Genomic DNA, 23126 nt, shown 5'->3' with positions numbered 1-23126 from the left:
TGGTCGCTGGCCGCTTCTAGGCCTAGGGCAGAGATATACAATTCAAACTGCTGCTTGGAATTGTGGCAATTACTGTCTACATTACCCGAAGTCTAAAATTGCCGTGGAGTTTGCAGACCTTCCATCTCATTTCAACTGGGAGATTCTTGGACGTTGTCGATGCAGTCAGAGCCTGATAGAAATCTTTATAAGCTTTGTTGCACGGAGATTTTTTTCAAACTTCTCTTCTCTCGCTGAACATTTCTATCTATCTTAGCAAGCAGACATGTCACCTTAATATTTCCACTTCTGATTTCATGTGAGAAACCTCCTGGTACTATATGATATTCTTTGCTTTATGGATGAGGATGGCTTCGAAGTAAGTGTCTCACAAAGAACATCAAGCTATATTTTTAACAAAGCTAATTTATTAACGCTACAATTAAATAGATTTGAATTGCTAACTAAGATTTGCAAGAGAACAGCCAAAGTAAACTATGTTTCTATCAACAGAGCTTCTGAAAACATGACTACTCTCTAACCCGTCTAATCACCTACTCCTGAATTAAGGGTATCACGTGATTCACATGTATGCTCTTGATCGCCATCTAGTGGTTGGATGCATTCACATTAAATTGTTAACCCTTCATTTACCATACAGTCTATATATATTCTCACAGGCCAGAGGGAGCAGAAAATTCAGCAAGTGAAGGCAAGTTGCAGTCACAGGGGCTACTGTGATCCAACCCACTCCACTGCACCTGAATGTGAGCCACTGGAGCAGAGAGGCTAAAGGGACTGTAGAGAATCAAACTCAATTGTGTCCATCAGTGATAGCAACAAAATATGCACATATGGCCCCATAGTTTAATAATTAACCCTCCCCAGTCTGTCAGTGAAAGCTGGGAGATTCTCCTGCCACAGGGTGGCAAGAAGAGAACTACCCATCTGACCTGGTTGGAGATGATAGAGGTGGTCAGAAGCCATGGGACCTGCCTACAGTACAGGAAAAGGGCGAATAGCCTCTGCATTTTGCAAGCTTCAGTGAGAAAGATAACTTTCAGTGTGATCATACAACTGCAGGAGGGTATGAATGCTGCTTGGCAGGGACATGTCTATTAGGGATGTGGATAGAATCAGTGGGTAGAAGTACAGCCAGAGTTTGAGTTGGAGGTCATGGTTTCTTAAGGTTCTTCCTCTCAGCAATGGGTGCAGAAGTGTGAGAATAGAATGGGGTATGGGTGAGTCTGTCTGGTCCAATAGTTTGAAATCACCATATCTGAACCAAAATGTGATTGGCCGGAGAATAGGTCCCAACGCTAAAATCGTAGAAATTCTGTTCGGTGATCGGCCGGAGAATCCCTGCCCACAGAATGTAAAAATTGCGCCAAAATCGGGGGCGGTGTTGCTTTTGCAATGCCCCCCCCCCTCTCCCCTGCCGGAAATGGCATTCTCTACACGCACGCTGTCGGGACTGCCTCAGGACGTCACCGGAGGCCCTCCCCCAATGGGCCAAGTTCCTGACGGCGTGGATCACTTTCATTTTTACTTTCGTGAACCCGACGTGGTGGCTACGGACTGAGTCCAGCACCGCCACAGTCGAGGGGGAGCTGAAGGTAACTGACTATTTCTGATAGGTAAAAGGGTCATTTATTTAGCCATTTTAATGTAAATACTAAAGCCCAGTTTAAAATCCATTTTAAAATGGATTTTATCATAAAACTTCAAGCATAACGTAGGTTACAAAAACACACAGCTTGCAATAATGAAAGCATGGATTTGAAACATCTACAGTCTAACTAGAAGCAAATGCAACATTTTACTGAAGGTCAAATTGACATTATAGTTCAGATGAGCTCTGCCATTGTTCAAATGAACAGAATCGCAGAGTTCAGCATATACCAGTTTAATGATAAGAGCAGTTTGCATTCCAACACACATTTAAGAATTCTACATGCAACATTTACATTAATTTTAAAAGTTCAACAAGATAATGTTGCACATTGATGATTGACAACTAACCATCCAACCAAATGCGTTTGGAGACCCATCCAGGCCAATCAGCACATTGCAGAGGAAGGGACAGATGGAGTCAGACTGATAACATTCTGTTTAAACATAGAGGTCCGGGCAAACATTTTCCTTCCAGGATCACTCTGTACCTTTTACTTAACTACTCGCTATCCTTATTTAGTATTTTCATATTTCCACTCTAACTCTTGAAGTTCGCGCATGCTGTTTTGCTTTGAGCAAGAAACCGTTACTATATTTTGAAAGTTAAATTTGTTGCAAACCATTAAGCCAATTATTTATCTTAAAGTCTTTTGCTGGCAAGGGCTTTATTAAGAATATTTGATTTGTAACCACAAGAAGATCGTAGTCTCTCAATTACAATCAATAGACACAATGAAAGATTTTTATTTTGCATCCGAGAAGTGTAACTTAAATTCTACTGAGGTTTGAAGTGTACACGAGACTACACTTAAACCACAGGAGCCTTCGTGGGCAGGAAGGACTTTGGAGGGGGCTGGGGGCACTGTTGGGGGGCTGGCCTGGGGGTGGCGAGGCTGATTACAAAGGGGTAGTTTTTGGCAGGCCGGGTCTGCGCATGCGCTTCCACGGCCGGCAATTCTCCGGCAGTATCTGCAGGTAAAGCCGGGGTGCTGCATGCCTGCTAGCGCCCTCAAAATGGAAGATTGGTGCTGTTATTGCACCATTTCTTTGGGTGTAAAACGCCACTGTTCCCATGCCAGCATCAGCACTTAGTCTTCAAATCAGAGAATCCAACCCCAGATCTTTTCTCATAGGTTTCAATTGTCCAATCTTCCTTATACCATAAACCCTTAATGATGCATCTGCAATTAGATTTCCCCATCCAGCCACAAGTATAATTTGCAAGTTTTTAATAGAATTTACAGTGCAGAAGAAGGCCATTTCACCCATCGAGTCTGCACTGGCCCTTGGAAAGAGAACCCTACATAAGGCCATACCTCCACCCTATCCCCGTAACTCAACAACCCCACCTAACGTTTTGAAGGAAATCCACGCAGACATGGGGAGGAAGTGCAAACAAATTAAGTGGTTATAATAATAGATTCCACCTGAACATCCTAGCATTCCGGTCTCAAAACCTTTCCAAAAATCTGAATGGAATACCATCAGTGCAAACAATTGGTTGATGGATTGTTGGCAACATAAATTTCAAAATGTTGCAATGTCAGCAGCAAACTCAGTATTTCCTTCTTGATGTGGAATATTTTTGGTGCTGGATATTGAACTTGTTTGAAAAATATCTCACGGGCTTTACAAAACAGCACAATGCCCACAACACTTGCATCAGTAGCCAATTTAGCGGCCTGGTAGCAGTGTCGCTAAAACACCTGTCAACATAGTTTTTGGAACAACTACTCTCCTAAACTTTGGCACAAACTTCTGGTTTAATGAGTACATTTCCCAGGCGGCCCTCAAGATTGTCCAGTTGCTCTGCAGTCAAATAATTGTTATGGGCCAGGGTTTAGAAAACTACAAATTATATCATGGAGTTCACCTGACCTCAAACTTTTGATTTATTTTGGTTACGAGGAGCACAAGCGCCTACCTTTCAGGTGTTATTCAATCTGCCTAAACAAGTTGAAAAAACAAAGTTTATTCTACGAATTTAGTTAATATTTTTATTCCACTACAAACATAAATACCCCACACAGCTACAGTACTCTATATATAACACTTATTAATTTTCACCTTAAATTATTTCAATTGAATAACAAGATCCCATAAACTAGAAAACCCTTTTCAAAGGTGTGGCCCAGCACACAGCACTCAAGACTGGATGCTCTTGTGTCCTTTCCAAAACAGCAGGTTTAAATGTCTTCCAGAAAACAATGATTTATTTTCAAGTTATCAAGTAATCAGGAAACAGCTTTTAAAATGCAGAGAGAGAGAGAGAGAGAGAGATACAGGACAAGAATTCTCTGTCTGAGTCCAGCAGCTAAATGAAAACGAAAGCAAAAAAAACTCAGAGCCACAAAACACCCCCAAATTAAAACAAAAGTAAAACTCAGAGCCACAGCCCAGCTCCACCCACACAATGACATCACTGAAGTCATGTGATAAGACAGAACATTTCTTAAAGGGATATTCCCATGACATAATACTCTGGTGAATTTGAAGGCTGTGCATGTGGGGCTGAAACTGGGGGAACAACATAGATAGAACAGTACAGCACAGAACAGGCCCTTCGGCCCTCAATGTTGTGCCGAGCCATGATCACCCTACTCAAACCCACGTATCCACCCTATACCCGTAACCCAACAACCCCCCCCTTAACCTTACTTTTTAGGACACTACGGGCAATTTAGCATGGCCAATCCACCTAACCCGCACATCTTTGGACTGTGGGAGGAAACCGGAGCACCCGGAGGAAACCCACGCACACAGGGGGAGGATGTGCAGACTCCACACAGACAGTGACCCAGCCGGGAATCGAACCTGGGACCCTGGAGCTGTGAAGCATTGATGCTAACCACCATGCTACCCTGCTGCCCCAAAACATTGCAACTTTGAGGGATTTCAATGGACATAATTGCTTCACTTTCCTGACTCCCTGCAAGTTATTTGAGCTGCTGCAGCTGTGGCTATGTCTTCCTCTTGGAACTAACATTTCTGTTGTGTGGATGTTTAATCCCCCCTCCCTCTTCCCCATCCAGTCATGTGTATGTGTCCCCAGTGGAGCCCATGCCCTGCAGTCCCTTTCCGTCCCTTCCCAAAGTCCTGTATGACCCCTTCCAAAATAGGACCATTGCCCTCCAGTATAACAAAATCCACCCCTGCCTTAATTTTGGTTTTGATACTGTGGAGACTTGTCTGACAGACAGTGATAGACATGGTGACATGAGATGCTATGGCCATCTCATAATTCACAAGGAGTTTTTATTAAAGTATAACTCAAATAATACATTGAATGTCTCTTTGTAATACAGTAATCCCAGGACTTCGCAAAGATTTCTAATGCTAGTCTCTTGGCCAACATTTATAAACAGGTCATGCACTGCATAGAGAGGTTAAAGAGAATGTTCTCTGTGATACTGACATTGCATTCCCTTCGTGTTACTCCTAGAGGGTTCCCTGAAGTTGCCTATTGGCCAGGTGCAGGTAATCTTTTTCAAATCTTTAACAGGAAGGGAGCATCACTCGCAAGGCCAGCATTTGTTGCACATCCCTAAATGAAATTGGAATCCCCAGGAAGTATACAAGTAGCATAAAGGAAGCGTGAGATATGGTGTACCTCATTTTCCTGGAATATCTACTTTGCAGAGGCTTAACCATAGATGTACCAACAGATAGTAGATTCAGTTGATTTCACTCAGCTTCTATCAGAAGGAACAGACTTCAGCAATGTTCTAGAAGCCAAAGATGATGGGCATGCACTGTTCCACTGGTGTTCCGTCCAAGCATCAGAGGAGTAAGTCTTCAGCATGCTGTTGTTGAGGGGGAGGTGGGGGGGAGATTTGCGGTGGGATATGTGCTGAGAGAATGAAAACCAGTCTTCATATCTCAAAAATTAACATTCTTGAGCTTCTGGAAATCAAATCTAATCCAAAGCTGAGCCATACACATGAGCAAAATGTTTGGTTGTATCCCTGATGTGTGCTTCAGCTTAGTCCCTAGAATTGTGCTGGGTGCAGTATAGTCCCCCCCTCGGTCATGGGGATGGAGGCAAGGGTGGGGGGGGGGGGGGGGGGGGGGGTGGGGGATGTGGGATGTTTCACCCAGAATCCCCACTACAGTTCTTGCCTCTAAAATCCCATGTGGCTCAAAGTACATTTCTGGAGAGATTAGATGGGGGTAAGATTGGGTTGCAGTAGTGGGCAGCTGCAAATAACTATGGAAACTTAGTGTGACCAACTGCCTTCAGAAGTGGAATATGTGAAGAAATTGGGAGTTGAAACACTTGAAATATTTAACTTCACTTTTCACACTTTTGTCTTTAGGCAGCTTTTACGAGATAACTATCGGTCAATAACCAAGAAGGACTTTGTGTCCTACGGGCGCCCGGATGGCAAAGATGATTTTCCTCACAAAATACATTCTGTGGGCAGTGGATTCATGAGGAAAAAGCCACTGAACTTCCCATTCCTCAAAGATGTAAGAAAATGACAGACTTTAATTTCTAAAGCTATGGGTCTGCTTGTGTAATGGGTTAGATTTTGACCTTTTTTTATAAGACCTGGGTTCAAGAGCAGACTAAGTTCATGAATAACAGACTTTACTTCTCTGTTGAAGAGCTTTACATGAAATAATCTCAATCCAACATAAGGTTATTGTCAATTCAGGGCTTTTTGCCAAACTGAAAATGGTCAGTGTGGCAAAATGTCAGATTCTGACAGCAGCATATGCTCTTCGAAGTGGTGGTAGAGTGTAGAAGAAGTTTTACTCTGTGCTGGATTCTCCGCCGGTGGGATTCTGCTTTGTGCCCGCAGTGCACCCTAGCCCGTGGGTTTCCCGGCAGTGTGGGGTGGCCACAATGGGAAACCCCATTAGCAGGTGGCGGGAATGGAGAATCCCGCTGCTGGAAAGGGTGCGCCACCCAGGAAACCGCGGCTGGTGGACTGGAGAATCCCGCCCTCTGTATCTTAGTATACCATACCTGACCTGGAGATGATTGATATTAATACTGAGCCTGTCTACATGTACAATGTCTAATTATTGAGCTCAATCAGTTAGAAAGGATGCGGGAACGTAAGTGTATGTTCCACAAAGGTAGAGAACTATGTTAGATGCTCAGAAGTGCTTCTTTTTGCAAGACTCATTGACCTCCGGTGCATGATACTGCCATGTATGTGCGGTCTGGACATATTGTAAGCGGTGAAAATGAATAATTATAAGAAATAGGAACAGGAGGATACTATTTGGGTTCTCGGGCCTGCTTATTCAGTAAGATCATGACTGAAATGATAATGACCTTAACATAACCTTTCTGCCCAAAAACCCTTCATTCTGTTGTAGATCAAAAATCCAACCAAGTTAGCTTTGAATATCACCAATCATCCAGCATCAACTTATCTGGAGAAGGGAATTTCTAAATTTAACAATCAGCTGAGGGAAGAAATTCCTCTTCTTCTCAGGGGAAGCCATTAAGTTCCATTTCCTTTGTGCCCTCCTCACAACTTGCTTTCCCACCTTTATTGGTACCATCAGCAAATTTGGCGACTGTATACTTTGTTCCTTCATCCAATTTATAAATATAGATAGTAAATAGTTGAGGTCCCAGCACTGGTCTCTGTGGTACATGACTAGTTACAGTTTGCCCTCCTGAAAATGAAATTAAATGAAAATCGCTTATTGTCACAAGTGGGCTTCAAATTAAGTTATTGTGAAAAGCCCCTAGTCGCCACATTCCAGCGCATGTTTGGGGAGGCTTGTACGGGAATTGAACAGTGATGCTGGCCTGCCTTCAAAGCCAATGATTTAGCCCTGTGCTAAACCAGCCCTGAAAATGACCTATTCATCCTGACTTTGTGTTTCCTGTTAGCCAATCCTTTATTTGTGCTTCTATGTTTCTCCCAACATCATGAGCTCTTACTTTGTGTAACCTATTATGTGACACCTTATTGAATGCCGTTTGGAGATCCCAATGCAAAAATTTACCTTTATCCACTTTGCATTTTACAACTCTAAATGGGGTTAATAACAGGAAGAGAAATAAAATGCTTGCTCTGAAGTCCATGCTATGCAATCTGATAAAACTCACAACTAACTGTATGTGATGTTTGTGTGGCAGTATGGAATGTAGGTTTATAATTTCAACGCCTTCTTCCAATTCAGGCACAATCCCTAATATTCTATGCCAGCTTGTCATGCAACCATAGAATTTGCTTTCAGACATTGTAAGTTGAAGGAGGATGTACAGAGCAACACGTTTGTGCAAATCTGTAATCATTTTATATGACAATGAATGACCAAGCAAAATACAGCTAGGTTAAGCTGTAATGCTGGTGTGTGTAAAGCCATTTAGAGCTTAGGGCAGCACAGTGGTTAGCACTGTGGCTTCACAACGCCAGGGTCCCAGGTTCGATTCCCGGCTGCATCATTGTCTGTGCGGAGTCTGCACGTTCTCCCCGTGACTGTGTGGGTTTCCTCCAGGCACTCCGGTTTCCTCCCACTGGTCTGAAAGACATGCTGTTGGTAAATTGGACATTCTGAATTCTCCCTCAGTGTACCTGAAAAGGCACCAGAATGTGGCGACTAGGGGCTTTTCACAGTGACGTGGAAGCCTGCAATGTAAGCCTACTTGTGACAAAGATTATTATTATTAGAGATATAAGTGAACCAACAGTGTCAATTGGAAGTTGAAGCTTGCATCAATGCACCAGGAATGCGATTCATGGAATCCCTACTGCACAAGGAGACCAGGTGGCCTATCAAGTCTGCACTGACCCTCCAAAGGAGCACCCTCACTAGCCCCACATACCCGCCCCATCCCTGTAACCCTAATCTTTGGAGACTAAGGAGCAATTTAGCACGGCCAATCCACCTAACCTGCACGGGGAGATGTACAAACTCCACAGAGACAGTCACCCAAGGTCGGATTAGAACTCGGGTGCCTGGTGTTGGGAGGCAGTAGTGCTAACCACTGTGCCACTGTGCCGCCCCTTGTGTATGGTCTGCTCTACAATACCTATAAATGTATTTGAGTGTTCAGCACAGGTCAGCCATGAAAAAAAACACAAGTTGACAGGCAATACACGATGACATGCAAGTTCTGCTATCTTCTTTGTAATTGCTACAGTTAGCGTGGCAGCTTTTGCATGTGTTTCCGAGCCTTTTGACAGGTTGGCATATGCCGCAGAGGTGAGGATCCACTGGGTCCCGCCTGGAGGACCTGCCAAACGAGAGTTGTTTATGCCATACAAACTTACCATCCATCCCACAGACCACGTGTTCATTCTCCAGCAGGTCCTCCAGCTGATGGTACCAGCCCATCCGGGGTGGCTCAACAGGGGCTGTTTAGCTCAGGGCTAAATCGCTGGCTTTGAAAGCAGACCAAGCAGGCCAGCAGCACGGTTCAATTCCCGTAACAGCCTCCCCGAACAGGCGCAGGAATGTGGCGACTGGGGTTTTTTCACAGTAACTTAATTGAAGCCTACTCGTGACAATAAGTGATTTTCATTTTCATTTTCATTTTCCCTCCCCTGCCTCCTATGAGACCACCTCGGAGGAGAGCTCCGAGGGTGCCACAGTTGATGCATCACAGCTGCCATCCCCACCCTCTACCAGCACAGAGACGTACACCTCGATGGGTAACATTAGTGGACAGGCTTCTGAGGCACAATCTGGTGAGCATCAGAAAGTTGCTGATGCACATCAGGTGGAGGCAGGAACACCCAGGCGAGACAGCAGTCGGAGGGCTGCTGGATCCCAAGCTGGGTCGCAGGCAGATGCCAAGCTTATGGAACCTGCTATCTCGGAACTGTGGAGATGTTAGGGAGCAGCCAGGCCATTCAGAGGGCGATGTCAGCAAACTTCCAGCAGGTCCATAGCCGATTGGAGGAGTCCCAGAAGGTTTCGGTTCAGGAGATGTCACCGGCAATGCGTGGCACTGAGACAAACAATGCTGAGGTAGTGACCACAGTGCAGAGCCTGGTGCATGACGTCAGCAGAATTAGTGGTGGTTGTCACGACGTGGCTCAGTCGGTGACGGGCATGGCTGAGGGCCTCGGCAGAATGTCCGACTCGCTGGGGGACCTGACCCTGTACCAGGCTGACCTCGATAAGGCGCTGAGGGACATGTCCCGGTCTCAGATGGGAATGGACGAGGCACTGCGGAGCTTGTCCCAGTCACAGGTGGGCATTGCCGAGGCACTGCAGAACATGGCCCAATCACTAAGGAGCATCACGGAGGGCATCGACATCATGGTGCATACTTTGGAAAACCGCCAGGGTTGGCAGAGCTAGATGACACAACGGCAGCTGGGGCCCAACTCAGCACCCCCTCCATCCTGAGGAGAACCCCAGGGCCATATGGGCACCATGTGTGAGGAGGGGGCGCTGGGTGCTAACCCAGACCCGTTATAGAATGCTGACGGTGGCCATCAGCTCCCCTGAGTTCCGCCCCTCTGGTGAGGCCGCGTCTCAAAGCCAACACCCGGAACATGACAGCACGGCATATGCTGGTGTAAAGTGCGCCGGGGCCCCAGAGATCCCAGAGCCCCCAGAGGTCGGCAACCATGGGATGAGGTAAGCACCTGGCTACCTCCACCTCTGATGTGCATACTGCGGCTACACCTAGATGTAACGGTAGAGCAAGTAAGGCCAAGCACGTTGAGGACCACTGGGGGGGTGGGGGGCGCGGTGGGGTGAGGGGGGGGGGGCGGGGGCGGGTACTGGAGGGGGGGGGGGAGCGCGGGGGTAAGGAGTGGAGATTGGGGCGGGGTGGGTGGGAGATTGGGGATAGTGGGTCGGCACCATCGGGAGAGTGGGGCACTGATGTACGAGGAACATTAAAATACCTTCAGCACAACCAGTATGACGCCTCTGGCTCTTTGTTTTGCGATGCAGTCGACCACCAATCCAATGCCCCATCCCTCCAGCATACCTCCGCCCCCCTGCCCATGCACACCAGGCCTCAGGTCAGCCCTGGATGATCAAAGGTTTGGAACTGTGTCTGTGGTGCTGCCGCCCGCTGTGTTCAAGTACAGTGTCCATGCATCAAGGTGTTATTGGAATACTAGGCAATGAACCCCACTTGCTACATGGCCCGCCTACCCAAGTATCCACTTGGGATGTGTGAGGTGCTCACTTACCCACGATTGCCATTAGCAATAGCTTTCAGCCGCATGGCCAGAGGCCACCGTGGTCAGTGGGAGTTATGGGTGATTGTTGGGCAAACAGACATGGTCCCGGGTTGCCCCCTGGAATGGGAACACATGCAGGGGTTGGCATGAAGGGCCCGTGCACGGTCAACCCCCCCCCCCCCCCCATCAGCGCACCCCCCGCATCCAGTGGAAACCCCCTTCCCCGGTACCCCCTGCCCCCCCATGGTGGCCCATCCCTCCCATAAGTGGTGATAATTGGTTTGTCGCTTGCTACGGCAAGATTCCGATTTCGCCTTTAGGAGCGGGCCGGTTGCATCGCAAATGGTTTGGCGTCCGTTGAGGTTCTCGTTTTTGGCCTCTTCCGCTATTCACTGGCCTTGTTGTACTCCCGCTCGAGCGAAATGAGGCCAGAGAATCTCACCCAAAATTAGGATTGAACTCTGAAGATTAGTCATAGTTGGACATGTGCCATTCTGGTGTATGTGAAACTCACTTTCCTGCCTTCTCTCACATTCTCAATTGTAACAGAAAACTGATTCCTAGGTGCCAACGCTATCATATCAGGAGCAGTAAAATTTACACAAAAGGTCAGATTGAAATTTGAAAATGTTCCTGCATTTTTGGACGGACAAGTTGAAGGTAAATAAGTTAAACAGCGGTTAAATGGTCCATTCAGATTTTTCTGCAGGAAACCATTTTCAAGAAAATTTACAGCTTGCATTTCATATTTACTGATCCTTGTATTTTTTACTCTCAAAGCATTCTGGCTTTATGACTGGTGTCACAAGGTTATCCCCCTGTATTTTTGAAAATATGATTTTTCAATTTTCAGTTGACTGGAAGTTTTGCCATCTGAGCTGAAACAGAGAGAAACTGTGAGAGACAAACAAATCACCTTCAGGAGAATGTTAAAAAAGACACATTTCCTATAATCCTGACATCTCTGAAACTCATAACTGCATCAGGAAGAGATTGAAAATGCAGAACACTGGTTGTTGAAGCAATGGCTGCCACAGACACACACCCAGAACCTCTTGAAAATACACAATGGCCAATATTCCCATCCTGGGATTTTACAGTAAGAAGTCTTACAACACCAGGTTAAAGTCCAACAGGTTTGTTTCAAACACTAGCTTTCGGAGCACTGCTCCTTCCTCAGGTGAATGAAGGGGAGGAAGGGGCAGTGCTCCGAAAGCTGGTGTTTGAAACAAACCTGTTGGACTTTTAACCTGGTGTTGTAAGACTTCTTACTGTGCTCACCCCAGTCCAACGCCGGCATCTCCACATCAGGGATTTTGCAGTGTCATTGAAAGTGAGTGATGTTTTGGCTGGAATGCCTAATTTTCCATCCTCATTCACAATGGGTCTCGCCACGGACGATACCGGAGAATCCTACCCACTGGGTAAAGGATTTCAAGACAAGTCTGCCCAGTCACTTGAAAGAGATTGCAAGTGACACAGATGGTGTCAAGAAAGTCTTCAGCACAAGAAACAGACTGAGGATTGCTCTCTCTCTCTTTTGGAATAACCATGTTGCCTGATTTGAGAAGCTAACTCTACAAGAAACCCAACAGTGAAGCAAGACCTTGTCATAACTGCAATATATTCTACGTCTGACCACATCCGAGATACCAACTAACCCAAATCAGCGACATTGCTTAAAATGTATGTTGCGAGGATTATCAAATGACACTGATTTACCATATTTAAACTGGACTCTAACTTTCCTATTTCTAATGCATGTGTGTGTGGGTGTGTGAGTGTGTGCCCAAATGACTGCATGAAGGTGGAATGCTTAACACCACTTTTTTTATTATTTTTCGTGGGTTTGGCAGTGAATAGATTTTCCCTTCCATTCATTTCAAAAATGACATTGTTTGATTTGCTCCTTATTGCTCACAGCTGAAATAGTTTAAAACATTTTGATTTGTAAAATGTATATCCTTGTGAAAAAAAGCTTAAAACTTTGGTGTGACCAGCTAAGGAGGTTGAATAAACGGGAGCCAGTTCACCTCTTCTGACCTGGTCGTAACACTGGCAAGAACTTAGAGGCAGATAGTAGAGACAAGCAGCATGAAGAGACCAACAGACTGTGATATGACATCATGATATAAGCCTGCTGCACCTTACTAAACTAACCTCCATGAGTAGAATTTATTAATCTCAAAGGAAGATAACATTTAAGAAAATTCAAATGGTTCCTTTTAATTTATTCCCTCCATGTTAGATGGAAAAATGAACTGAAGTTTGCCAACTTAAGTTCAGCCTCTTGGAATCACTGAAAATGTCCATCATATAATTGTAATCAACAGGGAGAAGAGTAGAAGAGCTTAGCTGTGGGAAAATAAATCATCTAGGGTTTTCACTTATCATCTGTAACTCGTGACCCTTGCTGGGAAGCGGGAGCACAATTGAAATATTTTTAATTTTTAGCTGCGTTTTCATTTCCCAACTGATCATGCAATCTCAGAATAACAGAAACATTACAATGCCAGGAAATGTATGATGTATCATGGATACTATGTTAATCTAGATGATTCCTAGCATGCTGGAGGCTGGTTCAATCGAAAGGGAATGGGACTGTTATCTGAAAAGGAAGAATGTGCAGGGTTACGGGAAGGAGGCAGGGGAATGGCGCGAAGAGAAATTGTTCTTTCGTGTCTACCTTTAACAATTCCGAAGGGGCATCTGACTCTCCAAAAGGGTACCATACCTCTCCAAAGAACCCTGGCAGGTTTAGATCTTTTCCTCAAATGTGTAAAGGGCACAAGTTGATTTTCTGAAGCCTGGGTGACAAAAATTGACGCACTTCACATTCAGTTGCGTCTGTGAACTTCAGGTCAGCAAAAAATATCCCACCCCACTCCCCCCACCATTGCGCCTCCCCCCTTTCCCCCACCTCCTCATGTCACAGCAGAAATGTGGGTGCTGGGTTCGGGACTTCTGATTTGGAGACTCTGACCCCATTTTGGCTAAGGCGCGGAGCCCTTCTGACTCACCAAAAATTCAGGCCTTTGTTTCTCTCTCCAGAAATGCTACCAGACCTTCTGAACATTTTCAACATTGGCCACTTTTATTTTAGATTTTTAGCTTCTGCAGTATTTTGCCTGTGGAGTTGGCTAGTTAGAGCACAGTGTGTTTTTTCTGGCCCTGCATGTTCCGTTGACTTTCCATTCCTGATCAAATAATGCAGAACTAACACGTATAAGATTTTCTCTGAAGCAGGGTTTGTCAATGTGGTTTTTATTTAATCCAATTAAGGAAAACAGTTGTAATTGACAGTAATTTATATTGGCCTTTACTTCATGGTCTGATCAGTCCAGTTGACAGGAACAAACAAGTTTTTGTGAATAAATGAAAGAATGTGTGTCACATTTTAAAATCTGAAATTAATGTGTTCCTTGTTACCTCCATCATGCAGATGAAGGATGCCCATATTGACACAAGAGATCATGGACCATCTTCCATCACAGGGATTGAACCCAAGCACACACCCTTGCTCCATCAAATTCAACCACAAGACCCAGTGATGCAAGAAAATGGAGGTTATGTAAGTGTAGTATATCACTATCAATGGATGCACATGTACCATTTATTGAATGATTTTTTTGCTGACTCTTCTCAAAATTATGTCTCTAAATCTGGGCAAATAACCATCTGTTGTCAAATCACATACTGAAATCTGTAGTGGCTATGCATGTGTCCATGGTCCATTTGTTTGTCCATTTCACAAGACCATACATTTCAGTGTAACTGTCATGTCTTTTTGCTCTTCATCCTGTGGCTTAAAAACAATTGGAGGAGAAATTAACTTGCGTAGAGAAACTGCTGGCACTTTTGCACAGTCTTACCTCAATTCCCCAGAGGCAGGCAGTGCCATGTTTCAGTGATGTCAATGAAGGATGCCATGCAGGCTTTGCAGATAGCAGCCTACAGTGCTACCTGCCTCTGGGGAATTGAGGCAAGTCCCAAAAACAAATGCCCTTTGCTAACTTGTTAGTAATGGCTGCCAAGTATAAAATGAACTCTGGGCGGAATGTGGAGATATACCCACAATTCATTGACCTTTAACATTGCAACTTTAAGGATACAAAAAATAGGCAGCAGTAAGAGAAGGATGTGGTGGAAGGGTAGAGAGGTGGTGGTGGGGGAGGGAAATGTACAGGGGTGACTAAAGCCATAGCTTAGTTTGCAGACTCTTAAACACGTCAGTGAGCTTCTCCATGTGTTAGATAACTGGCTGATGAAAAATAATTCCATCTACCATACATTTTAATCGTCATCAATTATCTTTCATATCAGAACCCTATCTGCCTGAAAGGAGATGTGAGCCTTATTTTAATTTCTGCTCAGAATTCAAAAGGTCGACGAGCAATCAAAATATGACAATTATTTTCTAACTTTTTACAGAATTTAATTTGAAGAATAATACAATGGATTTTACCAGACAGAAAGTAACAACTTTTCATACAATCTTTTCTAGTGAGTGCAACTCATGACAAAGAATTAACCAAGTACTTTGTTTTGGGAAGTAAAGAAGGCTAATCTACTATGCTGTCCTGACCAGACATCATGGTTCTTCTAAAATACCTTGTACACTTCCAAATGATTTTCTTTCAAATCTGTTGTTTGAGCACCATCCATTACACGGACTGATTTAATCACCAAAGAATGTCTGATCAATTTGCAAGCATTGCTTTCCTATCTCTGCCACTGTCAGCATTGTTTATTCTTATCAGTTACTCAGGTTTTATAGCTTATAAATGGTCCCTTCACTCTTACTGACACATATGCCTCTCTCTGCAAACATTCTGGACAACAAGCAAAGCTATCTTGCATCCTGATTTTGGTCAAGCTGACAGTTCTGTGGTCTTTTACCAAGAAAGCAAAGGTTTCATGTTCATTATTTTGTCTTCTGTTGAAGCAATATTAAAAGTACACAGTGAAAAGTCTAAACTCTTCCACTACTCAACCAAGAACAAGATGCACAAGAGCATCTCAGTGAATATTACCAATCCAAATGTTCCTTCCTTGCTGCATGGGGTCTTTAACCTCTGCTGCCTGCAACAGACAGGCTGAGGGTGATACTCAACGTTGACATCATTGAAATGCTCCATCAATTCTCACTCATCACCTTTTTTCTCAAGGCAATGATTCACATAATAGTATGTCACATGATAACAGTCCAGCTCCACAGGTAATTCTCTAGTACCATGGGCTGGATTCTCTGCCTCCGGCCACCGGTAGCAGAGTTCCCGATGCGGCGGAGAATGCAGCATCGGGCAGAAAACAGGATTGATGCCGCTGGTCCAGCCCCCTTCTGGCGTCGGGATTGAGATTCACAGCCCGCACCAGTGGGTGGATGCAAATGGGTCATTAAGATCAATTTGCATCCTATTAACGGGCCAGGCACCATATTCTCTGGTCCCCGTGACATTCTGGCCCTCTGTGCCTGGAATCACATGGGCAATAATTGGTGCAGGCCTTGACAAACATGGCCCTGATGCGCTGGACCTCGTGGTGAACCAAGGGGATAACTCTTTTAAAAAATTTTAAAAATAAATTTAGTGTACCCAATTCATTTTTTCCAATTAAGGGGCAATTTGGCATGTTCAATCCACCTACCTTGCACATCTTTGGATTGTGGGCACGAAACACACGCAGACATGGGGAGAATGTGCAAACTCCACACGGACGGTGACCCAGAGCCGGGATCGAACCTGGGACCTCGGCGCCCTGAGACTGAAGTGCTACCACTGCGCTGGGGATAACTCTTTCTAAAAAAATATATATTTTATTGAGGCATTTATATATTAACACAATAGACATAGACACAACCCAAATCAAACCAACAGGGCTGTACATAACCAGCTCAATAGAATACCCTACCGATCCGCCCCCATTTTACCTAAACCCCCCCCCCCACCCCCCCACCCACCCATTGCTGACATCTTAACTTTTCTCGAATAAGTCGATAAATGGCTGCCAGCTCTGGGCAAACCCCTCCACAGAACCCCTCAAGGCAAACTTTATTTCTTCTCTGCCTGAGAAACTCTGCCAGGTGCCTCACCCACACCCCCGATTTCGGCGGCCCTGAGTCCCTCCATTTACCTATATCCGTCTCCGAGCTACCAGGAGGCAAAGGCCAAGACATCGGCCTCTCTCGCCCTCTGGGCTCCCGGGTCTACTGACACACCAAAGATCGCCACCTCTGGACTCGGGATCACCTTCACCTTCCGGACCTCCGACATAACATTGGCAAACCCCTGCCAGAATCCCCCAAGCTTTGGACAGACCCAGAACATGCGGACCGGGTTCACGGGCCCAATGGTGCATCACCCACACCTATCATCCACCCCTTCAAAAAAACCTGCTCATCATGCCACAGTCATATGTGCCCTGTGGACCATCTTAAGCTGGATAAGGCTAAAACTAGCGCATGACAAGGATGCAGTAACTCTCCTCAGAACCCAGACTCCAACTCACTACCCAAATCTTCCTCCCACTTACGCTTCATGACCCCTATCGGGGCTCCCTTCCAGTCCATCAGTTCCTTATAAATTTCCGACACCTTCCCTACCCTACCCTTGTTCTTGACACCAGCTTATCCTGTAACCCCTGGGGTGGCAGGTGAGGAAAGGACGATACCTGCCTCTGAACAAAGTCCTTCACCTGCAAAGACCGGACCCATTTCCGATGTTCCTCCTCCAACTCCTCCAAGCTCGGAAAGCCGCCGTCGATGAACAAATCCCCAAACCACTCAATCCTTACCCGCTGCCACCCCCAAAGCTGCCCATCCAGCCCCCCAGAACAAACTGGTGATTTCCACAAGTCGGTGCCCAAACCAAGGCCCCCTCCAGCCCCAGGTGCTGCCGGCATTGACCCCGCACCCCGAAGGCTAGGCTTGTTGAGTACCTAGCCAGCGAGAACGGCAAAGGCACCGTTAACAGTGTCCCCAGACTCGTGTCTTTACATGAGGCTGCCTCCATCCGCTCCCATTCCGACCTCTCCCCCACTACCCACATCCTGACCATCGCTCTGTTCACCACCCAGTAATAATTCATGAAATTTGGGAGAGCCAACCCCCCCCCCCCCCCCCCCCCCCCCCCCCCCCCCCCCGCCCCTCCCCCCAACCCCGCTCCAGCAGCACTTTCTTCACCCGCCCAAACACACCCTCCTAAAAAAAGCCTTGGGAATAAAAATCGGGAGGCTCGGGAACACAAACAAGTACCTCGGTAGGACAGTAGAAGGGGTAACTCTTTCAGCAAATAGTTCCCAAAGTCCATTGGAGGGCCACCCTCCCCCCCACAATGCAAGACATGCTCACCCTATCACACCGCCATGATATCCCCCACAGCCCCCTACCAGAGAACCCTAATTAGAGAACCCTCCACCAGAGACCGCTAAGTAGAGAGACCTCCACTAGAGACCCCTAACTATATGGACCCCCCAATTAGAGAGACCCCACCACAGGCCACCCCGGCCACCCCCCTACCAGTCCCCCAGCCCTCATGGAACCCCCTCCCCAGCTAGCGACACGGATCCCGGCCGAGTGTGGAGGCACTGGACACAGTCCGTAGCCGCCACACGGTGTTACCGACATCTCAGACCATACGTAAATCACACGGTCGGAAACCCGGCCCATCGGGGGTAGGACATCACGGGAAGGTCTGCCGATGACGCACCAATGCCGTTGCAATGGCGTGCGTCACGCAACGCGATGATGCCATTTCAGAGGGGGTGGAGACTCGAAAAGTGCGTCAAACTGGCGTTGACCCTGATTTGGGTGTCGAGAGGCTTCTGCATAGAATTTACAGTGCAGGAGGCTATTCAGCCCATCGAGTCTGCACCGGCCCTCGGAAAGAGCACCCACACCTCCACCCTATACCTGTAACCCCACCTAACCATATTTGGACACTAAGGACAATTCAGCCTAGCCAATCCACCTAACAGCACTCCGCCTGATCGACGAATGCCCCTTATTCCCAACGGCCTGTTTTACCGAAATTGATCTTCGCCTTGAGGACCAGGTCTGAGTTATTTCATAGAATCTCAGAATCCCTACAGTGCAGAAGAAGGCCATTCGGCCCACCGAGGTCTGCAGTGACTGTCTGAAAGAGCACCCTACCTAGGTCCATATCCCCACCCTATCCCCGTAATCTTATAACCCCACCTAACCTTTTGGACAGTAAAGGCAATTTAGCATGGCTAACCTACCTAACCTTTGGACTGTTGGAGGAAACTGAAGCACCCGGAGAAATCCCCACTGACACAGGGAGAATGTACACAACTCCACACAGACTGACCCAAGGCTGAATTGAACCTGGGTCTCTGGCGCCGTGAGGCAGCAGTGCGAACTGCTATTCTGACTATTACTGGAAAAACATCCTTGTTACCAGTTTTGTCTTTATACAATCATATTTAAAGTGATTTTGTTTTTACTTCACAGTAGAGACAAATAATAACCATGTTGCCACACCGTAGGTTACTTAACCAGATCAGAGTTTATTGCAGAGGTGTTGCTTGGTCACGGTCCAAAGTGAAAGAGAGAGCAATTTTTGTGTCATCTGCAGAATTAGCAACCATACCTTCAGTCCCTTCATCTAAGTCATTGTATTTATTGTAAGCAGTTGTGGCCCCAGCACTGATCCCTGTGTTAGTTCACTAGTTACAGCTTGCTAACCCAAAAATAACCATTTATCCCTACTCTCTGCTTCACGTTAGCTGACAAATCCTCTCTCCGTGCTAATATATTACCTCCTACACCAAAAGCTCTTATTTTGTGTATTAAGCTTTGATGTGACACCTTGGGCTGGATTCTCCATCCCACCGCGCCAGCTTTCTGGTTCAACATGCCGGTGTGATGCTCCATTTTGCCAGCTGGTAAATGGGGTTTTCCATTGTGGGGAAGCCCCATGCTGTCGGGAGCTGGCAAAATGGAGCATCCTGACAGCGGAGAATCCAGCCCCTTATCTAAAGACGTTTGGAAATCCAAGTACACCATATCTACAAGTTTCCCTTTATCCATGTTGCTTTCTACTCCCTCAAAGAACTCTAATACATGAGGCAGACATGAGTTCCCTTTACCAAACCACGTTAGCTCAGCATGATTGCATTAATATTTTCTAAGCCTCCTGCTATGATGTCCTTAATAATAGATTATAGCATTTTACCTTTGACAGATGTTAGGCTAACTGGCCTGTAGTTTCCTGCTTTCTGTCTCTCTGCTTCCTTGAATAGAGGAGTTATATTTTCAACTTTCCAATCTGATGGGACCTTTCCAGAATATGGGCCATTTTGGAAAATTATAACCAGTGCATCTGTTATATGTGCAGCTATTTTTTCAAAAGATCTTAGGATGCAGGCGAACTGGCCATGGGACCTTTTGACAGTTATTTCAGTAATATACTCAGTTCCCTATTCCTGGTGATTGTAATTGTTTAAAATTCTGCCATCACTTTTGTTTCTTGATTTACAAGTATTTCTGTGATGTTATTATATCTTCAATGGTGAAGGAACACACAAAGGGCCCGATTCGGTCATCCTGTTGTGCCTGGTGTGAATCCGGGTGCAACGGGTGAACTGCACGCAAGCCCAAAATCGGGCTCCACGCTAGGCCGATTGTCAATCACCTGACTCGCTCTGCCCCCGGCGCAATCTGGATCTCACTCTTGCTGGGCGAGATCCAGATCTGAATATTTAAATGAACCATATGGCTCGGCTGCAGGCGCCAAGAAACACAACGCTAAACTTGCCGTTTAGCAGACTTTAACTCAAGTCCCATTCATCATGCCCAAAATATTCGTTCACCGATTCTAGCATTTCCTTATTTTCCATTACTAGTTCCCAGACTCACTCTCTGGAGGTCCAATGCTCACTTTAGTTGCTCTTTATAGATTTGCAGTAACTGTAACATTTGTTTTTGTATTTCCATAAAGCTATCTTACTCTAATTTATCCCTCATTTTGTTTAGTCATTATTTGCTGTTTTTAAATTCTCTCCAATCTTCTGATCCAAATCTAATCTTCGCAGAATGGTACGCTTTTTCTTTCAATTTCATTTTGTCTTTGATTTCCTTAGTTAGCCACAGATGGTGCAGCTTCTTCCCAGTGACCTTCTTTCTATCTTTGCTGAAGGTAATGAAATATATCCTTAAAGTCTGCCACTGCATCTCCGCTGTCTGACCCTTTAGCCTAATTTCCAGTTCACTTTAGTCTCCTGTCTTCACAGGCTGGTAGTTGCCTTTATTTAATTTTTTATGGATCCTGCAAAACCTATGGGCCCTGACAATACTCCAATAATAGACTTGTGTTCCAGAAATTGCCATGTCCCTTGTCAAGCTGTTCCAGTACAGTTACAACACTGGCATTTGCTCAGCAATGTTGAAAATTGGGCAGGTATCTCCTGTACACAAAAAATAGGACAAATACAACACGACCAATTATGCCATATCATTCTACTTTTGATCGACAGTAAAATGATAGAAGGGGTCATCAACAGTGCTATCAAACAGCACTTGTTTAGCAATAACCTAGTCACTGACATTCAGTTTTGGTTCAGCCATGTCCACTCAGCTCCTGACCTCATTGCAACCTTAGTTCAAACATGGACAAAAAAGCTGAACTCCAGAGATGAGGTGAGAATGACTACCCTTGACATCAAGGCTGCATTTGACTGAATGTGGCATAAAACATGCAATCCTTCCACCACTGATGCATAGTAGCAGCCATGTGTACCAGCTACCAGATGGTACATCTACTAAGGTTCCTTAGGCAGCACATTCCAAACCCACGACCACTGCATCTAGAAGGATAAGAGCAGCAGATACATGGGAACCTCATCACCTGGCGGTTCCCCTCCAAATCACTCACCACCCCAACTTGGAGATATATCGTCCTTCCTTCCCTGTCGTTGGGTCAAAATCCTGGAACCCCCTCCCTAACAGCACTATGGATGTACCTACACTTCAGGTACTGCAGCGGTTCTAGAAGGCAATTCACCACCACCTTCTGACGGGTAACTAGGGATGGGCAATAAATGTTGGTCTAACCAGCGATGCCCACATCCTGTAAGTGAATTTAAAAAAAGAAAATCTGGAGTCATTGGGAATCGGGGAGAAATCTCTCTGTTGTTTGGAATCATATTTAGCAAAAAGGAAGATGATTGTGGTTGTTGGAGGTCAAATATCTCAGCTCCAGGACATCATCAATGTAGTGTCTGAGGCCCAACCATCTTCAGCTGCTTCACAATAACCTTCCTTCCATCATAAGGTCAGATGTAGGGATGTTCACAGATGACTACACAATGTTCAGCACCATTTGTGAGTTCTCAGATACTGAAGCAGTCCACATGCAAATGCAGCAAAACCTGGCCAATATCTGGGCTTGTGCTGACAGTTGGCAAATTACATTTGCGCTCCACAAAAGCTGGGCAATGACCATCTGTAACAAGAAAGAATCTACCCATTGCCCTTGACATTCAATGGCATTACCATTGTTGAATCGCCTATTATCAACATCCTGGGGGTTACCATTAATCAGAAACTTAACTGAACTAGCCATGTAAATTCTGTGGCTACAAGAGCAAGTCAAAGGCCAGGAATCCTGCAGAGAATAACTCACCTCCTGACTTCGCAAAGTCTGCCCACAAGGCATAAGTCAGGAGTGAGAAAAAGAACAAAGAAAGGACAGCACAGGAACGGGCTCTTCAGCCCTCCAAGCCTGCACCGACCATGCTGCCCATGTAACCGAAAACCTTCTACAATTCCATGGTACATATCCCTCTATTCCCACCCTATTCATGTATTCATGCCTCTTAAAAGTGACTATCGTACCTGTTTCCAAAACCTCCTCCAGCAGCGGGTTCCAGGCACGTCCTATCCTCTGTGTAAAAAAAACCTCCCTCGCACATCTCCGCTAAACTTTGCCCCTTGCATCTTTAACATATGTCCCCTAGTAATTGACTCTTCCACTCTGGCAAAAAGCTTCTAACTATCCACTTTTTCCTTGTCCCTCATAATTTTGTATATTTCCAACAGGTTGCCCCTCAACCTCCAACATTCCTGTCAATACTCTTACGGGTTGAGTCATTTACTGTTTATTTCCCACCCATATTAGATCTTCCAAAATGCATTACCTCACATTTGTCCGGATTAAACTCCATCTGCCATCTCTCTCCCCAAATCGCCAATCGATCTATATCCTGCTGTATCCTCTGACAGTCCTCATCGCTATCCGCAATTCCACTAATCTTTGTGTCATCCGAAAACCAGCGATGGAATACTCTTCACTTGCCTGAATGAGTGCTGCTCCACCAATACTGAAGAAGATTGAC

At 45.6% G+C, this 23126-nt stretch overlaps 1 protein-coding gene across 5 annotated transcripts in view; it reads left to right on the top strand.

Annotated features, from left to right (window-relative positions):
- ppp1r32 (protein phosphatase 1, regulatory subunit 32) overlaps positions 1-23126 on the top strand; it is a 282513-nt gene that overhangs the window by 64322 nt on the left and 195065 nt on the right. For all 5 annotated transcript variants that reach the window (XM_038807694.1, XM_038807697.1, XM_038807698.1 and 2 more), the window contains exons 5-6: positions 5970-6123; positions 14215-14343. In XM_038807694.1, coding sequence (XP_038663622.1) covers positions 5970-6123; positions 14215-14343 — 283 coding nt within the window. The remainder of the gene's footprint in view (positions 1-5969; positions 6124-14214; positions 14344-23126) is intronic.

The sequence above is a fragment of the Scyliorhinus canicula genome, chromosome 9 (assembly GCF_902713615.1).
Source record: "Scyliorhinus canicula chromosome 9, sScyCan1.1, whole genome shotgun sequence".
In the NCBI taxonomy this organism is placed as follows: domain Eukaryota; kingdom Metazoa; phylum Chordata; class Chondrichthyes; order Carcharhiniformes; family Scyliorhinidae; genus Scyliorhinus; species Scyliorhinus canicula.
Note: the sequence above shows the minus strand (reverse complement) of the source record. Positions and strands in the feature narration are given on the sequence as shown.